Genomic DNA, 18663 nt, shown 5'->3' with positions numbered 1-18663 from the left:
GATCTGTCTTAAGACCGAAAATTTTCGTAAGATTGCACCATAGCCGTTTCACAAAACTGTCATATCTTATGATAATCGTAAGATTGGTCAGAATCTTAAGACAACCAGATACATGTCTTAAAGCTGAACACTTCTCATAAATAGGCACTGTCAGACGGGTATATAAACCGCTCGCTTTCGTTACACCTGATTGCACACTCGAAAGTCGTGGCCGACATGTAGTACTCCTATCGTGGTCTTAGATTTTTTGCGTTTATTTCTTGATTTTATGTGCATTTTCTGTTTGAAAATAATGTATTGACCTGTATTTTTTATGATACTTTTGTCCTGTTTTGGAAAAAATACGTAAAATTTGATAATTTCATCGATATTGAGTAGCACGCTTTGTAAGATATACGTCTGCACTCGTCGGATCTCTGTAGTAAAATACATTGAACTGACTAGCGATCTGCTCCTTATATACGAGTTGTAGGGAGAGCGTCGAAGAACGAGAAATATGGCGGACTATGCCTATTTACGAGTAGTGTTCAGCTTTAAGTCTAAAGTGAAACATGTGACAGCATATATGTATTTTGGCTAAAAACCGAAGGATGTTTAAACAAAACGGGTTTTAGAGATAGAACAAGCCTTTGGACTATATCTGGCCAGTCAGAACAATGACACTCCCCACCCCACCCCCCAAACAAAAATTGCCAAAAAATATACGACTGAAAAACTAAAATGAACCTACTTTATGTATTTCCACTTTATTCATTTCAAGACATTTTCTTTGGTTGTGCCCCCATAATCCCCAAATGCTTCTTTGGACCATTTGTATTTTTTATGGATTTGATAAGTCCATGAAATTTACTTTAGTTTATTTTGTTACGTTGTGGCAGACAATATATAAATGTTTTTTTTATATATTTTAATTGTGGTGATTTAATTTCAAATTAAACATTTTATTCAGTTATACAAAATTAGATGAGGTATCCTTATTAATCCACAGGAATGTGTATGACAATTCAATATGCTGTAATAGTTGATGTTGTATGCACTTGCTTTCATTATGCTTTTTCTTAATCATATTGAAACCCTAAAATTTTGAATGTGTTTTTTCTTTTGTTTCTCTTCTTCATCTGTTGACATTGTTATTTTGTTGCAGTAGTTGAATCATTTTAAAGACACACACACACACACAAAAAAAATACTACTAAGACTTAAATTTTACCATACTTTCTTTTTTTTGATTTGATAAAAATATTTTTCTAAATAATTGAATCAAATTTATTCATAAAATATTTCTGTAATGTAATAGAAAAAAAGGATTTTGGCAGCTGAAATATTGTTGTTGAATGGGGGAGAAGTTTTGCTCTTAGTTGTAAGATTTTCTTTAAAAAGGGCTACTGCATCGAAAAAATTTATGAACGAACTTTGAACACAATTTAGTGTTTTAAATGGATTAATTGAAAAAAATCTTTCATTATTTGCAAAGCTTCAGTAGTTTTAATTAAAAGTGATCACATGCATTTTGTCAAAAATCGATTTCCCGAGCAAAAAGACATTTCAGCAAATTTTATTAATTTTTTGTGAAAAATAAACTCAAATTTAATTTTAATGACCCCATCCCCTTTCCGACACACACACACACACACACACAAAGTACATTAACTTTAATTGATGCAATAAATTTTGTTGTTTTTTTTCGAGGGTTTATCAGCAAAATAAACTATATGAGACAAACATTATTTCAATATTTCAATGAAAATTAAAGAAAGACCTCGTGAAAACTTTTTTAAATTCCTGTGATATTGAAGAATTGGAATATGCATGTCTTAAGACTTGTCTTAAGATTTCATATACTTAAGATAGTTTTGTGAAACAGCAGTGACAAATCTTATGATTGTCATAATCAGATCTTAAAAGATGATCGTAAGTTTTGTGAAACGCGGCCCAGTAGATTATTTTAAGCTCATTTTTAGTCCCTCCTTATAGAAAAATAAAGGTAGGGTAGTTTTTTTGTAGCTTTTGTTGATCAATAATCGACTTCCTCCTAAATAAGTAAGGGGGTGGGGTGGGGTGGGTATAACACCTAAAAATATGCTCTGTAAAGCTACATGTATATATGGGCTAGTGTAAAATACACATTCTAATGCAAACACTATACATGTAGATATAACCTTTTGATTTAGCACACAGTATCCAATACATTTCTTAATTCTTGTTTTACTCCACCCATGTACTCAGTTCTGAATATATTTTTTATATGAAAATCAGAACAAACATTTTCATTTTTGCAACGTCTTTTTTATACTGTATCATAATATGAAAAGTTAATTGAAGACCATTTCTTTTTATGTTTCCGTAATCGAAGATTCGGGGGTATATAGTTTTATCGTGTCCATCTGTATGTCTGTCTGTCTATCTGACAGTCTGTTTGTCCGCAAAAACATTAACCTTGACCATAACAGCTATGACTTTCATATCTAATATGTGTATTCCTTGTGACAAGACCTTACTTTGGGTACCACTAAATTTGACCTTTTGACCTTTATCTTGGAGTTTGTCCAATTTTACAAAAAATGCCAAATCTTTACTCTGGCCATAACTTTTAAACGGTAGATACTAGTACTCTCATACTTCACATATGTATTTTTTGGCATGACCTTTCATTAGATACTAAATAAAAACTTTGACCTTTTGACCTTGACTTCGGAGATTTCCGTACTTATGAAAAAAACTTTAACCTTGGCCATAACTTTTGAACGGTAAGGGCTAGGGTTTTCATGCTTCACATATGTAATCCTTGTTACATTTAACCTTTCTTAAGAAACCATCAACTTTGACCCTTTGACCTCTGAATTTGACCTACCTTTCAAAAACTTATCCTTAGCCATTACTTTTGAACAAGTGGTGCTAAGGCTTTCCTATTTTGTATTTTTTTTTTGTGAGAAGACTCTACTTTGGGTACTAATATATTTAAATTGCATTTAAGAAAAGTTTACAGGGGCATAGCTGTTTCACCAACACATCTTTTTTTTTTATATATATTAGAGGAGTTGCGGATAAGAGATAGATACCCCAAAGTGTAACAGACGGACGGACATCCCGATCACTAAACCCTCCCGCTTTTCAAGCGGAGGAAATAATAAAATATAATACTGCTGATTTTTTCTGTCAGTAGGATGATTTTCACCATCGAAAAATGTTTACCTAACCCTTTAGGCTCTATAAATCTTTTACTCCTTTAGATTCTGAATCATGGTATTGACCTTAAAATATAGCTATAATTGTATAATGTTATGAGATCAACATATCATAAATTATTCCCACTTAGCTCAGGTGAGCATTTTGGCCAATATGTTTCCTTATCTCAGTAATTTTTTTGCCCCCTAAAAATTTCAGCTTTAAGCAACAGGGAGTCATTTTTCTACGGGGGTCATTTTTCTTCACATGGGTTCTGCAAATTTTTAGGGTGGTGACACTTTTTCTACGGGCAAAAGTGTCATTTTTCGACGTCGAATAATGACCGGGGGTCATTTTTCGCTGTCGAAAAATGACCCCCGGTCATTATTCGATGGGGGTAATTATTCGTCTTTACACCGGCTCCGTTTTCAACGGACTAGGGTCCAAATTCAAAACCTTTAGTCTTAGTGTTCAACGTTGAAAAATGATCCCCAGGTCAATTTTAACCCGGATCAAGTATCAACGTTACAGGAACAAACCTCCACGTATGATGTAATACACAACGTTCAACAATTCTGAAAATTTTAATTCCCTATATTGCCAGGATTTTAAAGTAAAAGAAAAAAGTAAAGTTTGTTTGTGTTAACTTTAAACTTATTAAACTAGAAAAAATAAATATATTTACCAAGTTTCTGTGATAACAAATGTAAAAATTTCAAGGTGTGTTTTGTCAGCTACAAGCTTATAATCATGGAAATCATGTACGAGGGGTTATCAAAATGTTCGTGGACTGGGGCTATAAAATTAGTACTGTCATTTACTAATTGTCATCTCCCTCGGGAGATGACACATTAAGATTGAATGTCGGAAGTGAAGTCCTAGTGTAAGCCTCCATTAATCTTTCGGGAGTCCTCGATGTTTTAGAGAGTTCCAAGTAGCCTGTAAACTGGTTTTCTTTTAGAAGAACTAGCTTAGGAGTGTGTGACCTATTTTCGGTTTAGGCCTATTTGAAAGCCAAGGAAAATTTAGAAAAGAAGTACGATGCTTATAAATATCTATAGTTTCGGTGTGTCGTATATATATTGATCCTCAATACTTTGCCTTATTAAATTGGTAAGCCACACAAGGAGAATTGACAATAACTTGATTTCTATATATGGATTTGTTGACGCGATCGGAAAAATGGTTCTCGCACAAAAGAACAAGCTTACAATTAGATTCTGCAAAAAATGTATGAAGAGTGGTCAACGCTAATTTTATGTTAATTTTTTAGTCTGTAATTGGATTTACTAAATTAATTCCTGTCAAATTTTAATGATTAGCTGCTTTTAAATGAATTATAATTATTGTTGATAATTCCGTATTGTGTTAAGAAAATATAGTTCAAGGAAAGTATTTGAATTTAAGTAAATTGTAAAAACCCAGAAGCACAAAGAACGCTAGAATCAAATTTCACTAAAAATCGCCTTGGGTGCTCTCGCAGACGTCCATGCTTTCCATATATGTACTGCGGCCAAAAGAAACAGTTACTGCGTACTTTACTGTGGATTTTGCTGAATAAGTCATTTGGGGACTTCAGGTGTAATAATCCATATATTTATTGCATTAATATATTTCCCTTTCTGTTTTATTTCTTTGACATTATTGATACCAAAGAGATGACATTTCAGGCTTTCTGGAAAGCCAAACTTGTTATTGAATTAGAAATAGCGTGTACTCATTATTTGAATTTCTAATCCTATAATTAGTAAACGACAGTACTATGTAGTCTGCGCTTACAAAATTTATAAGAAACAAAAAATAAAGAAATGTTGAAAATTTAAGCTTGATACGTTCATTATTTTTACAGATTATTATTATTATAATAAATAAAAACGACATTATATGATTACCCGGCGCTGCCGCTTAGTTTCATGACGTCCAACAACGTCATTTATTTTTATTGTCCACTTCTTCTACATCGTACACTTATTTTGATGAGATTCCCTAAAGCTGAGTATGGACTTCAACCCGTCTTGTTTTGACTTTACAATGTCATGAACAGAAGCTTTCAATGCATAAATTTTTTATAAATGGATTAATACATTGGGAGAGATTCTCGCTTGACTGTGTCAGCATATTTGCTTTTTAGAGTTCAATTTACCTAAAACATATGATCAACATCATTATTTGACGTGATAGATTTTTCAAACCTAAGTCCTTGACTACAAATCGACACTAACATTGAATCCCTTTCCTCTCTGAGTCTGTTTTTGCATTAAAAACAAGTAATATGGATGCAAATTATTTCTCCGTAGCCAGTTTAAACTTTTCTAGGTGTATACCAGTTTTCCAGGGGGCAAAACCTCAAAGAAAAGTGGAAAAGGAAACCCCTCCCCCCTTTGACGTCATTTTCAAGGCAATATTTGTTTGGATACTCCATGTAAAATTTACAATAAAATTTCATAGAACTTCCAGAGTGTGGTAAAAATTCCATACTTCATGTGTCCCAACACATACCTGAAATAATGGTATATTTGGATGTCTAATGTTTATCTTAGTTACACTTATGTCGAAAAAACGTCGTTTTTGAGGTTGCGCCGCCTGGACATAGCATTGCTTACAAAAACTTTAATAATTTATTTAAAAGTAAAATTTAGGATTTGTGGTTTATTCTATAGAACGAAAAGATGATGATAACTATATTTTAAAATTCATTGACGCACCTAAAGCGATTTTAATTTTATGGCGCTAGTCCATGAACTTTTTGATAGCCCCTCGTACACACGATAAACTAGTACGGAGGACTGACAGAAATAAGTATTTTAAAGTCTCTCAATTAATAGAAATTTAAAAAATCTATAACATTAATCTATGCGTATGATTTAAATCTTAATTTCTTTTAGAATCCTTTTCGCCAACAACTTATCAACAATACGGGGAAATGCTTTTAATGGTCTTTCAAAACTACGGACACTGTAAGTAAATAAAGAAAATTGGAAATTCCTTGAAACAGAATGTTATGAGTTGTATAACTCTTCTCTTAATTGACAATTCAAAATCTGCTGTTAAAATCATCATCCCTAACAGTAACTTCCTGATACATGCACTATATATTGTTGCCTAAAATGCAAAGGTATTAACTGGATACTTCATATATAAGTATTGTTTTTTAATTAAGAATGATCTAAAATTGATTACGAGTTTGATACTGATTGAGATGAAAATCGAAGCAAAAGTAAGGAGGTCAAAGACATTTGTAAAGGTTAAAGTTGAAAATCGAATGATTGTCACACTATGTAACCAAAGAGTCATGGTTCATTTGGTAAGCATTTCGCCTACTTTAATTTAGTAGTGGTTTCTATAAAGTACTTTCTTTAACCACAATTTTCTCATACAGGTTTAGTTTATATATACATTTGCCATACCAGATCACACAAAAATGATATTTAATTGTTAATAGTTTCCTCATAAGGTATCTATAAAAATCATTCAGTCTACATAGAGTGCATATAGTAAATATGGATGTATCAACATTATCGATAACAGTCCACCTTTAATCTGAAAATTAAATCAGTATTATTTTATTTAGATAAGACTGCACTTCATTACATTAAGATAATTTTAGTTAAAGGTGGTCTTCATATTGAATATGAAGAAAACACCGGGTACAAATACCTTTTTCTCATGAAATATAAGGAAAAAACGAATAGTACTTCAAGCTTAATTAACAATAAAAATAGGAGCAAAGCCAACACGGACCTCCAAAACATCAGAGATAGGATAAATGTTCCTTTTGTAATGCATGTTTGCAGATTATTTGTCGGTGTGTCTGATGCTTTATTATTATTTTTTTTAAAAGCGTGACATTTTCCCTAGGCAGTAAATCACGAATGTTCATCGGATACACATATTAAGTTTCCTCGTACAGCCAATGTTTGATATAGGCGACGGAATCAGCCGAAGTTTGCTGAATGATGCTTACATGTATCTTAAAAAAAATCATAAAATTGGGAATCTTTGGTACATTTTTGTTAGTGTGACCTTTCGAAATGTGCGATTCAAATAAGAAAAATTGAAAAATTGTTCGGTTTCCTTTTTGCGAAAGACTGAAAAGAATGGTCCGACACAATAATTTTTTTTTAAACGCCAGGAATAGATATTATTCTTTTTTTCCCCTATTTTTCCTCGTACAGCCAATGTTTGATATAGGCGACGGAATCAGCCGAAATTTGCTGAATGATGCTTACATGTATCTTTAAAAAAATCATAAAATTGGGAATCTTTGGTACATTTTTGTTAGTGTGACCTTTCGAAATGTGCGATTCAAATAAGAAAAAATTGAAAAATTGTTCGGTTTCCTTTTTGCGAAAGACTGAAAAGAATGGTCCGACACAATAATTTTTTTTTAAACGCCAGGAATAGATATTATTCTTTTTTTCCCCTATTTTTCCTCGTACAGCCAATGTTTGATATAGGCGACGGAATCAGCCGAAGTTTGCTGAATGATGCTTACATGTATCTTAAAAAAAAATCATAAAATTGGGAATCTTTGGTACATTTTTGTTAGTGTGACCTTTCGAAATGTGCGATTCAAATAAGAAAAATTGAAAAATTGTTCGGTTTCCTTTTTGCGAAAGACTGAAAAGAATGGTCCGACACAATAATTTTTTTTTAAACGCCAGGAATAGATATTATTCTTTTTTTCCCCTATTTTTCCTCGTACAGCCAATGCTTGATATAGGCGACGGAATCAGCCGAAATTTGCTGAATGATGCTTACATGTATCTTAAAAAAAATCATAAAATTGGGAATCTTTGGTACATTTTTGTTAGTGTGACCTTTCGAAATGTGCGATTCAAATAAGAAAAAATTGAAAAATTGTTCGGTTTCCTTTTTGCGAAAGACTGAAAAGAATGGTCCGACACAATAATTTTTTTTTAAACGCCAGGAATAGATATTATTCTTTTTTTCCCCTATTTTCCTGTCAACAAATATATTGAAATTTTCTGAAAAAGGATTTCCCTAACTATATCAACCGACCTGCAAATTTTAGTGAGAGGGCAAGCAAACATTATTTTAACACGGCTTAAAAGTTTTTTTTCTTCCTCTGCATAAATAAATATTGACCATATAAACCAGATCAATAGTTTAACTGTCTTGTGTTTCTCTACATTTACATTAGAGACCTATCCCACAGCAGGATAACCAGTCTACAGACAAATGCATTTATTGGTCTGTCAAGGCTATGGGTTCTGTAAGTATAGAAGTTCATACTACTCTGAATCACTGATTGAAACAAAGAAATTTCACATTCGTGTTCTTCAAGTTATAAATAAAAGTTAATAAAAGTGACAAAAATTATATAATCTATGGGGCATACAGATAGCATGATCAATGTTAAGGAATTAAATCTGCAATCACTATATTTATCATATCATTGTGCTTGATAATGTGTTTGATAGGTTTGCTTGCTTATCAAATTGTATATCAAAGAAGATGCTACATGCACACACGCTCATTTTCATCAAAAAGAATACAAAAATGAGAATTGATGGCATAAAAATGTTCATATGAATTTTCAAAACGTTCGGAGTAAAAAAAAAAGGTTTGCCTCTTCCTCAACATCAATATATATTGACCATATATACCAGATCAAGTACTTAATTATATTGTTTTCATCTACATTTACATTAGAGACCTATCCAGTAACAGACTAGCCAGTATTCTGGTAAATGCATTTAATGGTCTGTCAGGACTGTCGACTCTGTAAGTATAAAAGTTCTAACTACTGTTAATCACATCAAGATCCCTTTAATCACTGACTGAAACAAAGAAATTTCTTATTCGTGTTCTTTAGGTAACAGTTTTCATTTTTGTAATATGAGTTTTCTGAAAGGTATCCTAAGTAGTGTTATACCGATAATCAGAACATATCGATTGTCGACGAAAAAATGCTACCGATTCCGAAAATCGATTATTATTTTTTTCTCTTTTATTGATAACAAACAATGATATAAATAACACAAAGATAAATTACATTACATATTGACGATGATTATGGATGATTGTTTTTAGAAAAGCTATATTCAATTTGAGACAATAATAAAAATTATATTTATGTTTCCTAATGCTGCACAATCTCACCGCAGCTCTGTTTTTGCTGAGATATAATCAAATAAAATCAACACCATTGTTGAGATGAAATAAGTCATTTATTAAAATTACGAAATAAGAAAAAATATATACATCACATGATAGGGGATCAGATCAAAAGGTCATCGCACAAATACATATTAATATACTGATCCCCTAAATTTACAGGTAAACAATATTTGCAAAAAATATAAAAACAGTATGTATACAGCAAAAAGATTGCACTACAAAAATGAATATGCCAACGTGTCAAATGCAATCTATATATTAATTTCAAACATATAAATGCAAGGTAGGAAAAGCTGGGGTGGTGGTGGGTGTGCCAAATTTTTTGCTGTTATTGATAGCGTCAACAAAGCAACCCAGCGCTGACTGGTCAGTTACAGACAGCATCAAAACAATTAAGATGGACACCTCTGATTGGCTGATTGTCTACGGAGGGGTCAGGTTTTACCATGGAAAATTTAAGAGTTGCGTAACAAGCAGCCGAAAATGAAGAAATGGGGAAAATACATAGCATTGAACCTGACACTTGAAAGGCCCGAGAGAATTCTAGCAAATGGCATTCAGTTTGAACAATAAAAGAGAACATCTAATTGCTTACATTTAGACAAAAGAAAATAACAGCATTCTACACATAAACTAGAGGTACTGTGAGCAATGGGCTCACCAAATAATACCCCCGCCTCCCATATATGTATAAATGGCAGTGTCCATGTTTTGCTATGGGAAACCCAAAATATGTGTCGGATCAAAAAGTAAAATAGGAGATGCACAATGGCAATATGTAATAAAGATTCTGTGAAAGTTTCATCAAATTTCATTCAGTGGTATGAGAGGAGTTGCGAATAAGAGATGGGTACCCCAAAGCGTAACAGACGGACGGACGGAATTAACGATTACTATATACCCTCCCGCTTTTCAAGCGGGGGGTATAATGAAATTATTTACATAATTGTTGCTTTATACTAATAATGATGATAATAATAGATAGGAGAAGCTATGACAAATGTGATAAATACTTGTGTAATGGAATTATAAAAAATATAATATGTCCCTATGTTAGCATGATAGGCCACATTCCACACTTTCAAGAGTCCATAATATTGATCAAACTGTTAGCCCCACTGAGTTGGCGGATCATGTGGGTGCTCCCGCGCCTCTGCGACAAAGAAACTCTTTTGACAATTTAGCTTCCGTCCAAAAAGGCAATATAGCTCCAATTATACTGACACACCACGGTAAGACCTTCAACATTTCAGAACTGGTTCATGCTACGATCAATGGTCCTGATTTTATTCAGTCAGCAGCATCAACCTTTATCTCAGCCCTCATGCCACAACTTGGGACTTTAATAGCTGAATCAATTCAGGCACTCACTTCAAAAATTGACACAGTTATTCAAGATCTAACGTCAATCAAATCAGACCTATGTCAGAAAATTGAATCTCAAAATGTTATAATCCAAGAACTCAGTTCAGAAAATCAAACTTTAAGAGCTGAGTTTGACAATATATCTCAAAAGGTCGACAAATTAGAATTAGGCCTGGAAGAACTTGAACAGTATGGGAGAAGAAACTCATTAAGGTTCCATGGGGTTCCAATGACTAAAACTCAAATCAACAACACCGATCAAATTGTGGTTGGAATCTGCAATGAAAAATTGAAGTTATCTCCCCCTATCAGTCCGAATGATATAAACAGGTCCCACATTATTGGAACAACCCAAAACGGAAAAGCCCAAATCATTTGTAAATTTAACAACTGGAAAATCAAAAACAGGGTCTACCAAACAAAATCCGTGTTAAAAGATCAAGGCAGCGAAAGTAAAATCTTTATTTCTGACGACCTTACTCGCTCTCGACAACAAATCATTCAAGCTCTATCCAAGGCGCGTTACTACAAAAAAATTGACTCATATTGGACCAATGATGGAAGAATATTTGTAAAGGAGACTGAGAATTCACCCAAAATCTTGATAAATCACCTCAGTGACATTGCTTGCTTCCTACCAGAAGTTGACCACATCAGTGATGATGAGGCCTAAAATCAAATAAATGTACTGTTATTATTCCCAAACTATTACTACAAAAAACTATTATAAGAGATTATAAACAAGAAAAACAACCAGTGATATTTCTTTTTGAACATTTGCAAAGCTAGATTTGTACGACTGTATATATATTATAAATATGTATATTTCTAATTAACACATGAACACACATTTATCTTACCTTTTTTCTAACTTCCTTGCATGCCCATACTTTGCTCTGGGTTCTTACTGGGGTTTTTTTTATGTATTCGCAATTTTCCAACTTTTTTTCATGCCAATACTTCGTGTTTTTTTTTCGATTTCACTTTTCACCCACTTTATCATTGCGCTATAACTCCTCTTTACTCAATGGTTACTCAAGCGTTACGCTGTATAAATGAAGTCGACACTCCGATCTGCCATCGCTGCACGAAAAACACTCTTCTTTACATCTTTCGATTTGACGTTTTAGATCTTGGGTAATGATCTTATGACATATCGTGCGGCAATTGGAAAATACTACTCCGTGTGTCACAAATTAATTATTCGGAGAAAGAAAATTTTTATTCTAAAAATCGGCAAACTGGCAAAAGAAATTTTGCTTTTCTTATTTAAGGTTGTAGATTTAATCAAGAAAAATATACTGAACATTCAGAATATTTTAATTCTAATAACTCTACTTTTGTTATGTAATGATATTGCAGAAAACCCTGGTCCAGAGGTAAACGTAATTGGTTTGTCAATCTTTCATCTAAATTGTAGGAGTATACGACATGAATTAGACAAGATAACTACTTACATTGAATTGAACGACATTTTGTGTTTTACCGAGACTCATTTGAATGATACAGAGAATTTAACAATTGAAGGGTATAACTCCCCATTCAGATTAGATAGAACTAGTCATGAGGGTGGTATTCTTTTTTTATATAAGAGAAGGCTTAGAAGCCCTGAGACGTACAGACTTCGAAAATGCGCTGGACTAAACAATCTGGGTAGAAAAAAAGCGTTTTTCTATGCACTATTTATAGACCTGAAACATCGAAAGTTGAATTCTGGGACAGGTTAGAAAACTCTTTTGGAAGGGCTTTAGATGAATCAAATAAAATAGTATTAAATGGGGATTGGAATATAGATTTCAAGAAAAAAGCTTCCAATATATGTAAGTGATATAATCTCGACATATAAACTTACTAATTATATTACTGAGCCAACAAGAGTGACAAATTTAACATCGACTTGTATTGACCCCATACTTATTACAGATACCCTTGATTGTATTGAATCAGGAACTATCGACATAGAAAAAACTGTAAGTGATCACAAAGCAACCTATATAATACTCAACCTTGATACAGCGATCAAAAGTACAAAAGAGCAAATTTTGACCATGTCATGTATGAAATGAAATGCAATGAGTGAAACAAATTAGGGTGAAATACTAAATAGCGAAGATGTCGACGTCGATGTAGTAAAGTTTAACGAAAAACTTTCGGATATTGTCAATGAACACATACCACAAAAAGATGTAGTAGTAAGACCGGAGGACAAACCTTGGTTTAATTCTGCAATTCGAAAAGAAATAAACTTGCGCGAAAAATAAAGAAAAGCCTAGAGAAAATCTAAAAATGAATAAGATAATGAAAAATACCGGAAACAAAGAAACAAAGTCAACATTTTTAAAAAGAAACTACAAGAAGAGTACTTAATAAATTTGAATGAATCATTGAATCATTTGAATTGTACAAACTCAAAAGCTTATTGGCAAATAGTTCGCAGATTATTGAAAGGTTCGAAACCATCACATTCGATTCCTCCACTAAAAAATCTTGAAGATAATGCCTATGTTTATACTGATGATGAAAAATGTGAATTATTGAATGCATATTTTTGTAAAGTTTCCTCTAATGACAATATAGACAAAGGCCTCACTGAATTTGAATCAAAGACAGAGGCTAGACTTGAAATTGTTACTATAAATGAAAATGAAATTGTCGATATTATCGAAATTTTAGATTCTAAAAAACCTCCGGTCCCGACAATTTCAGTCATATTTTGATAAAAGAAATATGGAAAGAAATTGCTGTCCCGCTAGAAATACTGTTTAATAAATCCCTGAGAACTGGGAAATTTCCATGTGTTCGGAAACATGCAAGTGTAGTACCTGTTTTTAAAAAAGGTGAGAAATCAAACCCATCCAATTAGAGACCAATTTCTTTGTTGAGCTGCATTGGAAAAGTTTTTGAAAGAGTAATGTTTAAATACATTTATAATCATTTAGTATCACATAAACTATTATATAACCTACAAGCTGGATTTATGCGTAACCATTCAACTGGTGACCAAATTGATAGAAATTTATCACAAAATCTGTATTGCTCTAGACAATAAAGAAGTCACGTGTTTTGCTTTTTGTGATATTATGTATTACAATTAATCATGTTTTGTGTCCTTACGGTTTTCCGATTACAGAGAATTTACACTTAACTGCCCTTGATTAAACATTATGTATGTATGAAAGGAGGAGCAAACATCGTGAGAATGGATCTAAAATTAAACTGGATGAATAAAAATCCAGTATGTATTAAAAAATGACGAGATCTCTGTTTTCCATCTTGCTATTTATTATGTATGGCACAAGTACATTATTTAATAAGATTTAAAACGTGTGAGCCCATCCATGTAAGTAAAGAATATTTTAAATTGATGGCTGACTATTCAACGTGTTCGAACACAGTGTCCTAGTAATCACAAAACATGCTATCAATAAGTCACGTGACAAAATTTAGTATTCACAAAATTACCTGAGGAAAGATATCACGTGATGAATTATAATATTCAACGTGTCACAGCCCTTGGTAACAACAGAGAGAGCGAGAGTAAGAAGAATGTTTTCTATTAATCTCCTTTTAACACAACATAACTTATGCAAATATAAAACTACTGTTAAAAGGAGAGCAATAGACAAACATGCGCTGACTATGTATAAAGTCAGTAAAATAAGTGGGCGTCCTCATTATCGTACGGAGATTGAAGAAATGGTGTTGACCCCAACCTCAGAAAACAGATTCGTACATTGTAAATATTTTAATTAAGTAAAGTTGTAGATTAGATGTTGATCATTTCTGCAATTGAAAGAAAAAGTCTGTTTTGAAAGTTTATTTTGACGCAAATTTCGCAAGTGCAGTCCTTAAGTGCAGTCATCCTATGAGTCATTACAGTTAAATAAAAGATGTATTATATTTTCAATAATTCCACAGTTAGCACGAAATTTTTGTATATTTGGATTCCACTTGCTCACATTCAGGTTTTTGTTTAATAATTTATGAAATAATTTATAATTAAATTCTGCTATATGTTTATCAGACATTTTCGAGATTTTCACATGATAAATGGAAGCCCATAAATACCTGGGAGCATCAAACAATTCACTCCAGTAGTTTTCCGTTATTGGTCTCAAATATTTTTTTCGATGAATATTTTATAAAAGTCAGATGATTTTATTTTAAATATTTGTGTATACTTGTTTCCTTTTAATAGTACAGTAGTACTGCATCTTATATTAATATACTGTGCTTTTTCACACACATATATTTTTGAAAACTTATTAAAAATAGTCTTCGTAATGAGGTATTCACACAAGATATTATTTTTGTATAAAATTTTATTATAGAAATACCTAATATCTTCGAATATTCCATCTGCGTCATAGAGGTCTCTTATGTACAAAATTCCTGATTTAATCCAATTTTCAAAATAAATTGATTTGTTTTTAATTACGTGTAAAAAGTTGGTTTTTCCATATTAGTAAAGATAGAAATTCATCTGTGGATAGCTTTGGAAAATCCTTAATCATTTTACATGCATTGAATGCACAAATTTATACTTTATAAAAGATGGAAATGTTTTTTAGCTCTTTGTAGTCATCTACATTTATTAGATTAGTTTTTAAAATGTATTCTAATGACAATGTTTCTCTATTAAATTGGTAGTATAAGAATGACACAAGAATAGAATTTGTATTTAGTAACCTTGGAATCCAAAATGCCTTGGATGCTTTGAGTGTAGATTCAATGTCTATAATGTTAATACCTCCTTGTTTTTCATCCCCAATAAGTGTTTTTCTTTTTATAAGGTCTTTGCTGTTCCATACGAAGTTAAAGATTAATTTATTTATTTGTTTAATAATTTCTCCGGGTGGATTGGGAAGAATGGTTGCATTATATTGCAATTTTGAAATACACAATGTGTTAATCATTTCTTTTTTCCAAAGATTGTTAATTTTCTCTTTTCCCATGATTCTAATATCTGTGCCATTTATCTAAACATAATTTTTTGATGTGTCAGGGACTACAAATATCCCTAATGTTTTTTACTGGATCGTTGGTCACGTTTATCCCTTCTATACTATTGTACGAATTTCTCAGGGGTCCTAGTAATAAATATTCTGATTTATTAATGTTGAGATTTGGTCCTGCTGCTTTCGAAAAGTTTTGTACCACTTTAATTACATGTTTTACAGATTCTATATCTCTAAGAAGATTCGTAGAATCGTCTGCATGTTGTAGCATCTTAATTTCATTATTATTTTCAATTTTAAAACCGTGTATATCCTCCGAAGAGTTGATGCGTATAGCTAATATTTCAACTGTTATAATAAATAGTAAAGCAGATATTGGGCAGCCTTGTCGTATGCCTCTAGTCATATTACATGTTTTAGAAATAAATCCATTATTTTTTGCTCTTAATTTGGGGGTTTTATATAATATTTTTATCCATTTTATAAAATTTGGTCCAAAATTCAGAGCTTTTAATGTTTCAAACATAAAGGACCATTCAATAGTATCGAAAGCTTTTTCATTCTAAGATCTAGAAAAGAAGAATTCCGTTTTAATTTTGATCTTCACAATGATCAAAAATATCCTGAATTAATCTGGCGTTACATCCAACATATTAGAATTTATTTGTGTATACAAAATAGATACCTTTATTTTACGAGAAAAGTCTAGTTTATAGGTCCCAAGTATTTGTTATTTGAACGTTGGCTTTTAACCCCCTTCCCTGCAGTCACGCATTTTAACGCATATACCATTTCCTATTTCTAACGCAAACTCACGCATTTACCGTTTCCCCGCAATCACGCATTTTCACGCACTTTAAAAAGTTCATTTAATCCTTACTTTAATGACTATTTCCTTCTATTTTATGCTTGCAAAAGTCTCATCGAATAAGAAAAGTAATTATTGCATTGAAATATAGCGTCATAATATTATTTACGCTAAACTTAAGAGAATCGTGTACCACGCTAAAAGGTGCTTGCGGGGAAATGGTAAATTTCTATTTCCGTGACGTGAACATTCAGTGCATGTTGGCTAACAGTACAGTAAGTTGTAAAGTGTTAAGGGTCGTGTTTGGTTGACACATCAAGTGTAGTATATAAAAGGTCGGGTTTGATCTTCACATTCCTTTCTCCCGAACCTTTCAAAGATAAAGACGCATAACAATTGCTTGCAATAAAATACATTAAATGTTGTTTTGTAACTTTAAAAACCCACCCTCCCACTACCTTTTTTTAGAATGTTCCATTTTCTCTAAGTAAAGAATAATATTCTGCTGCTTGGTTTTTTGCTTTATTTTGCAATGAAACAGCATTGATCTGCTTTCCGAGATAAATACCTTATACCCATAGAAAAAATATTCTGGTGCTGTCTAAGGAGAAGTTAAAGTGAAGAAGCTACCACATGATGCCCACATCAAGTCCATTGCCAGCCTCAAGGATTGTGCTTAACATGCGCTAAAGTGTCTCTGTGCGATATGCGTAGCGAATAGTGTTGCAAAATTGTGAAACTTTCTATCGTTTATAAAATCAAATCGGTAGCATATAGTCGATCATAGGATTGATATTTTGAACTGAAAGAAGAAACCGTCGTGGCACTTTTTCAAAGAGAAGTCATTAGTGTGAAGCGTCTGCGCACACCATGTCAACTGATAATTGAATGTTTGTGTGAAACTTGTAATAAACTGTCACCTTGTTGAAATGCTAATGGTAGTGTAAACTAAGCTAATAAGCTTACTTTTGGTGACAGTAATATATACTTTAGAACTGTATTACATCGTACAGGTTTAAAATATGAAAAATGTTGATATTTGAAGTTTGAGATGTTTGAACTATGAAGTTTGAGATAATAATGATATATGGTATACAAGATTTGATAAAATAAGTTGATACGCTTGATATTTGGAATTTGAGATATGACTTATTGATTGATTGAATGATTGATTGATTGATTTGAACAGTTTGTATGTGTGCTGACCCTCCGCACTTAACCCGGGACGGTTAAAAAAAAGAAACACACATTGTTGATGTTTGAATTTGGTGGGTTCGCCCAACTGAAATGGCGTCCCACAATTTTGTATTGTGCCACGGCCAATACTCACCACAATGAATAAATATAAATTCTATATTGAGTTTTGTGTCATTTTTCTCTGTATAAATAATCACCTTTTATATAAGCTGATTGGTCATTGTTGATGAGCTTTGAAATAACTGTTTGTAGTCTTCTAGCTCGTACAAATGGTAATATCTTATTGTCACAATTAGTCAGACTTATAGGACTATAATTTTTTAGAATAGATTTATCGCCTTTTTTTATGAATGAGATTTATGATTGACAATTTTTGTGTCGCAGTTAACTATTCAGCCTCAAATGATTTTAATAAGGCATCGTAGTAGTATGTTTTATGTCATTCCAAAATAGTTTATAAAACTCTATCGGTATCCCGTCTACTGGTGATTTATTATTTAATTTTCATATTTCTGATACCTTCTTCACATTCTTTTAAAGTGGGAATATCATCACAATCGATTACAGTTTTTCATAATCGATCATCGGAAACATACTTCTTACTAGAACTGTCCAAACGGGACAAAATACCCCCCGCTGGATCTTTCAGAGGTACGTTTTTCCATAATAAAGATATGTATCAAACACAAATTATGAAATTTTTCCAAATGACACATCCTTCGGTCATGGGTAATCTTTGTGTGAATTGAGAACCTACCAAGTTTATCCATAAGAAAGATATGGACCGGACACGAATTATGAAATTTTTCTTTCAGTGACCTTGAACTTCCCCATATGACCTTGGGTCAAGGTCATGACACACCCCTGAGTCATGGGCAATCTTTGTGTGAAATGAGAACCTACCAAGTTTATCCATAAGAAAGATATGGACCGGACACGAATTATGAAATTTTTCTTTCAGTGACCTTGAACTTCCCCAAATGACCTTGGTTCAAGGTCACGACACATCCGTGGGTCATGGGTTAT

At 32.5% G+C, this 18663-nt stretch overlaps 1 protein-coding gene across 5 annotated transcripts in view; it reads left to right on the top strand.

Moving 5' to 3' along the window:
• Nucleotides 1–18663, top strand: part of LOC134269095 (slit homolog 1 protein-like) — a 35624-nt gene that overhangs the window by 3191 nt on the left and 13770 nt on the right. For 2 of the 5 annotated variants that reach the window (XM_062751314.1, XM_062751315.1), the window contains exons 2-4: nucleotides 6051–6122; nucleotides 8330–8401; nucleotides 8842–8913. In XM_062751314.1, coding sequence (XP_062607298.1) covers nucleotides 6051–6122; nucleotides 8330–8401; nucleotides 8842–8913 — 216 coding nt within the window. The remainder of the gene's footprint in view (nucleotides 1–6050; nucleotides 6123–8329; nucleotides 8402–8841; nucleotides 8914–18663) is intronic. The other 3 variants (XM_062751316.1, XM_062751317.1, XM_062751318.1) reach the window with 3 other exon arrangements.

This window comes from Saccostrea cucullata, unplaced genomic scaffold (genome assembly GCF_032062105.1).
Source record: "Saccostrea cucullata isolate Sc308-1 unplaced genomic scaffold, CSIRO_AGI_Scuc_v1 ctg402, whole genome shotgun sequence".
Lineage (NCBI taxonomy): Eukaryota > Metazoa > Mollusca > Bivalvia > Ostreida > Ostreidae > Saccostrea > Saccostrea cuccullata.
Note: the sequence above shows the minus strand (reverse complement) of the source record. Positions and strands in the feature narration are given on the sequence as shown.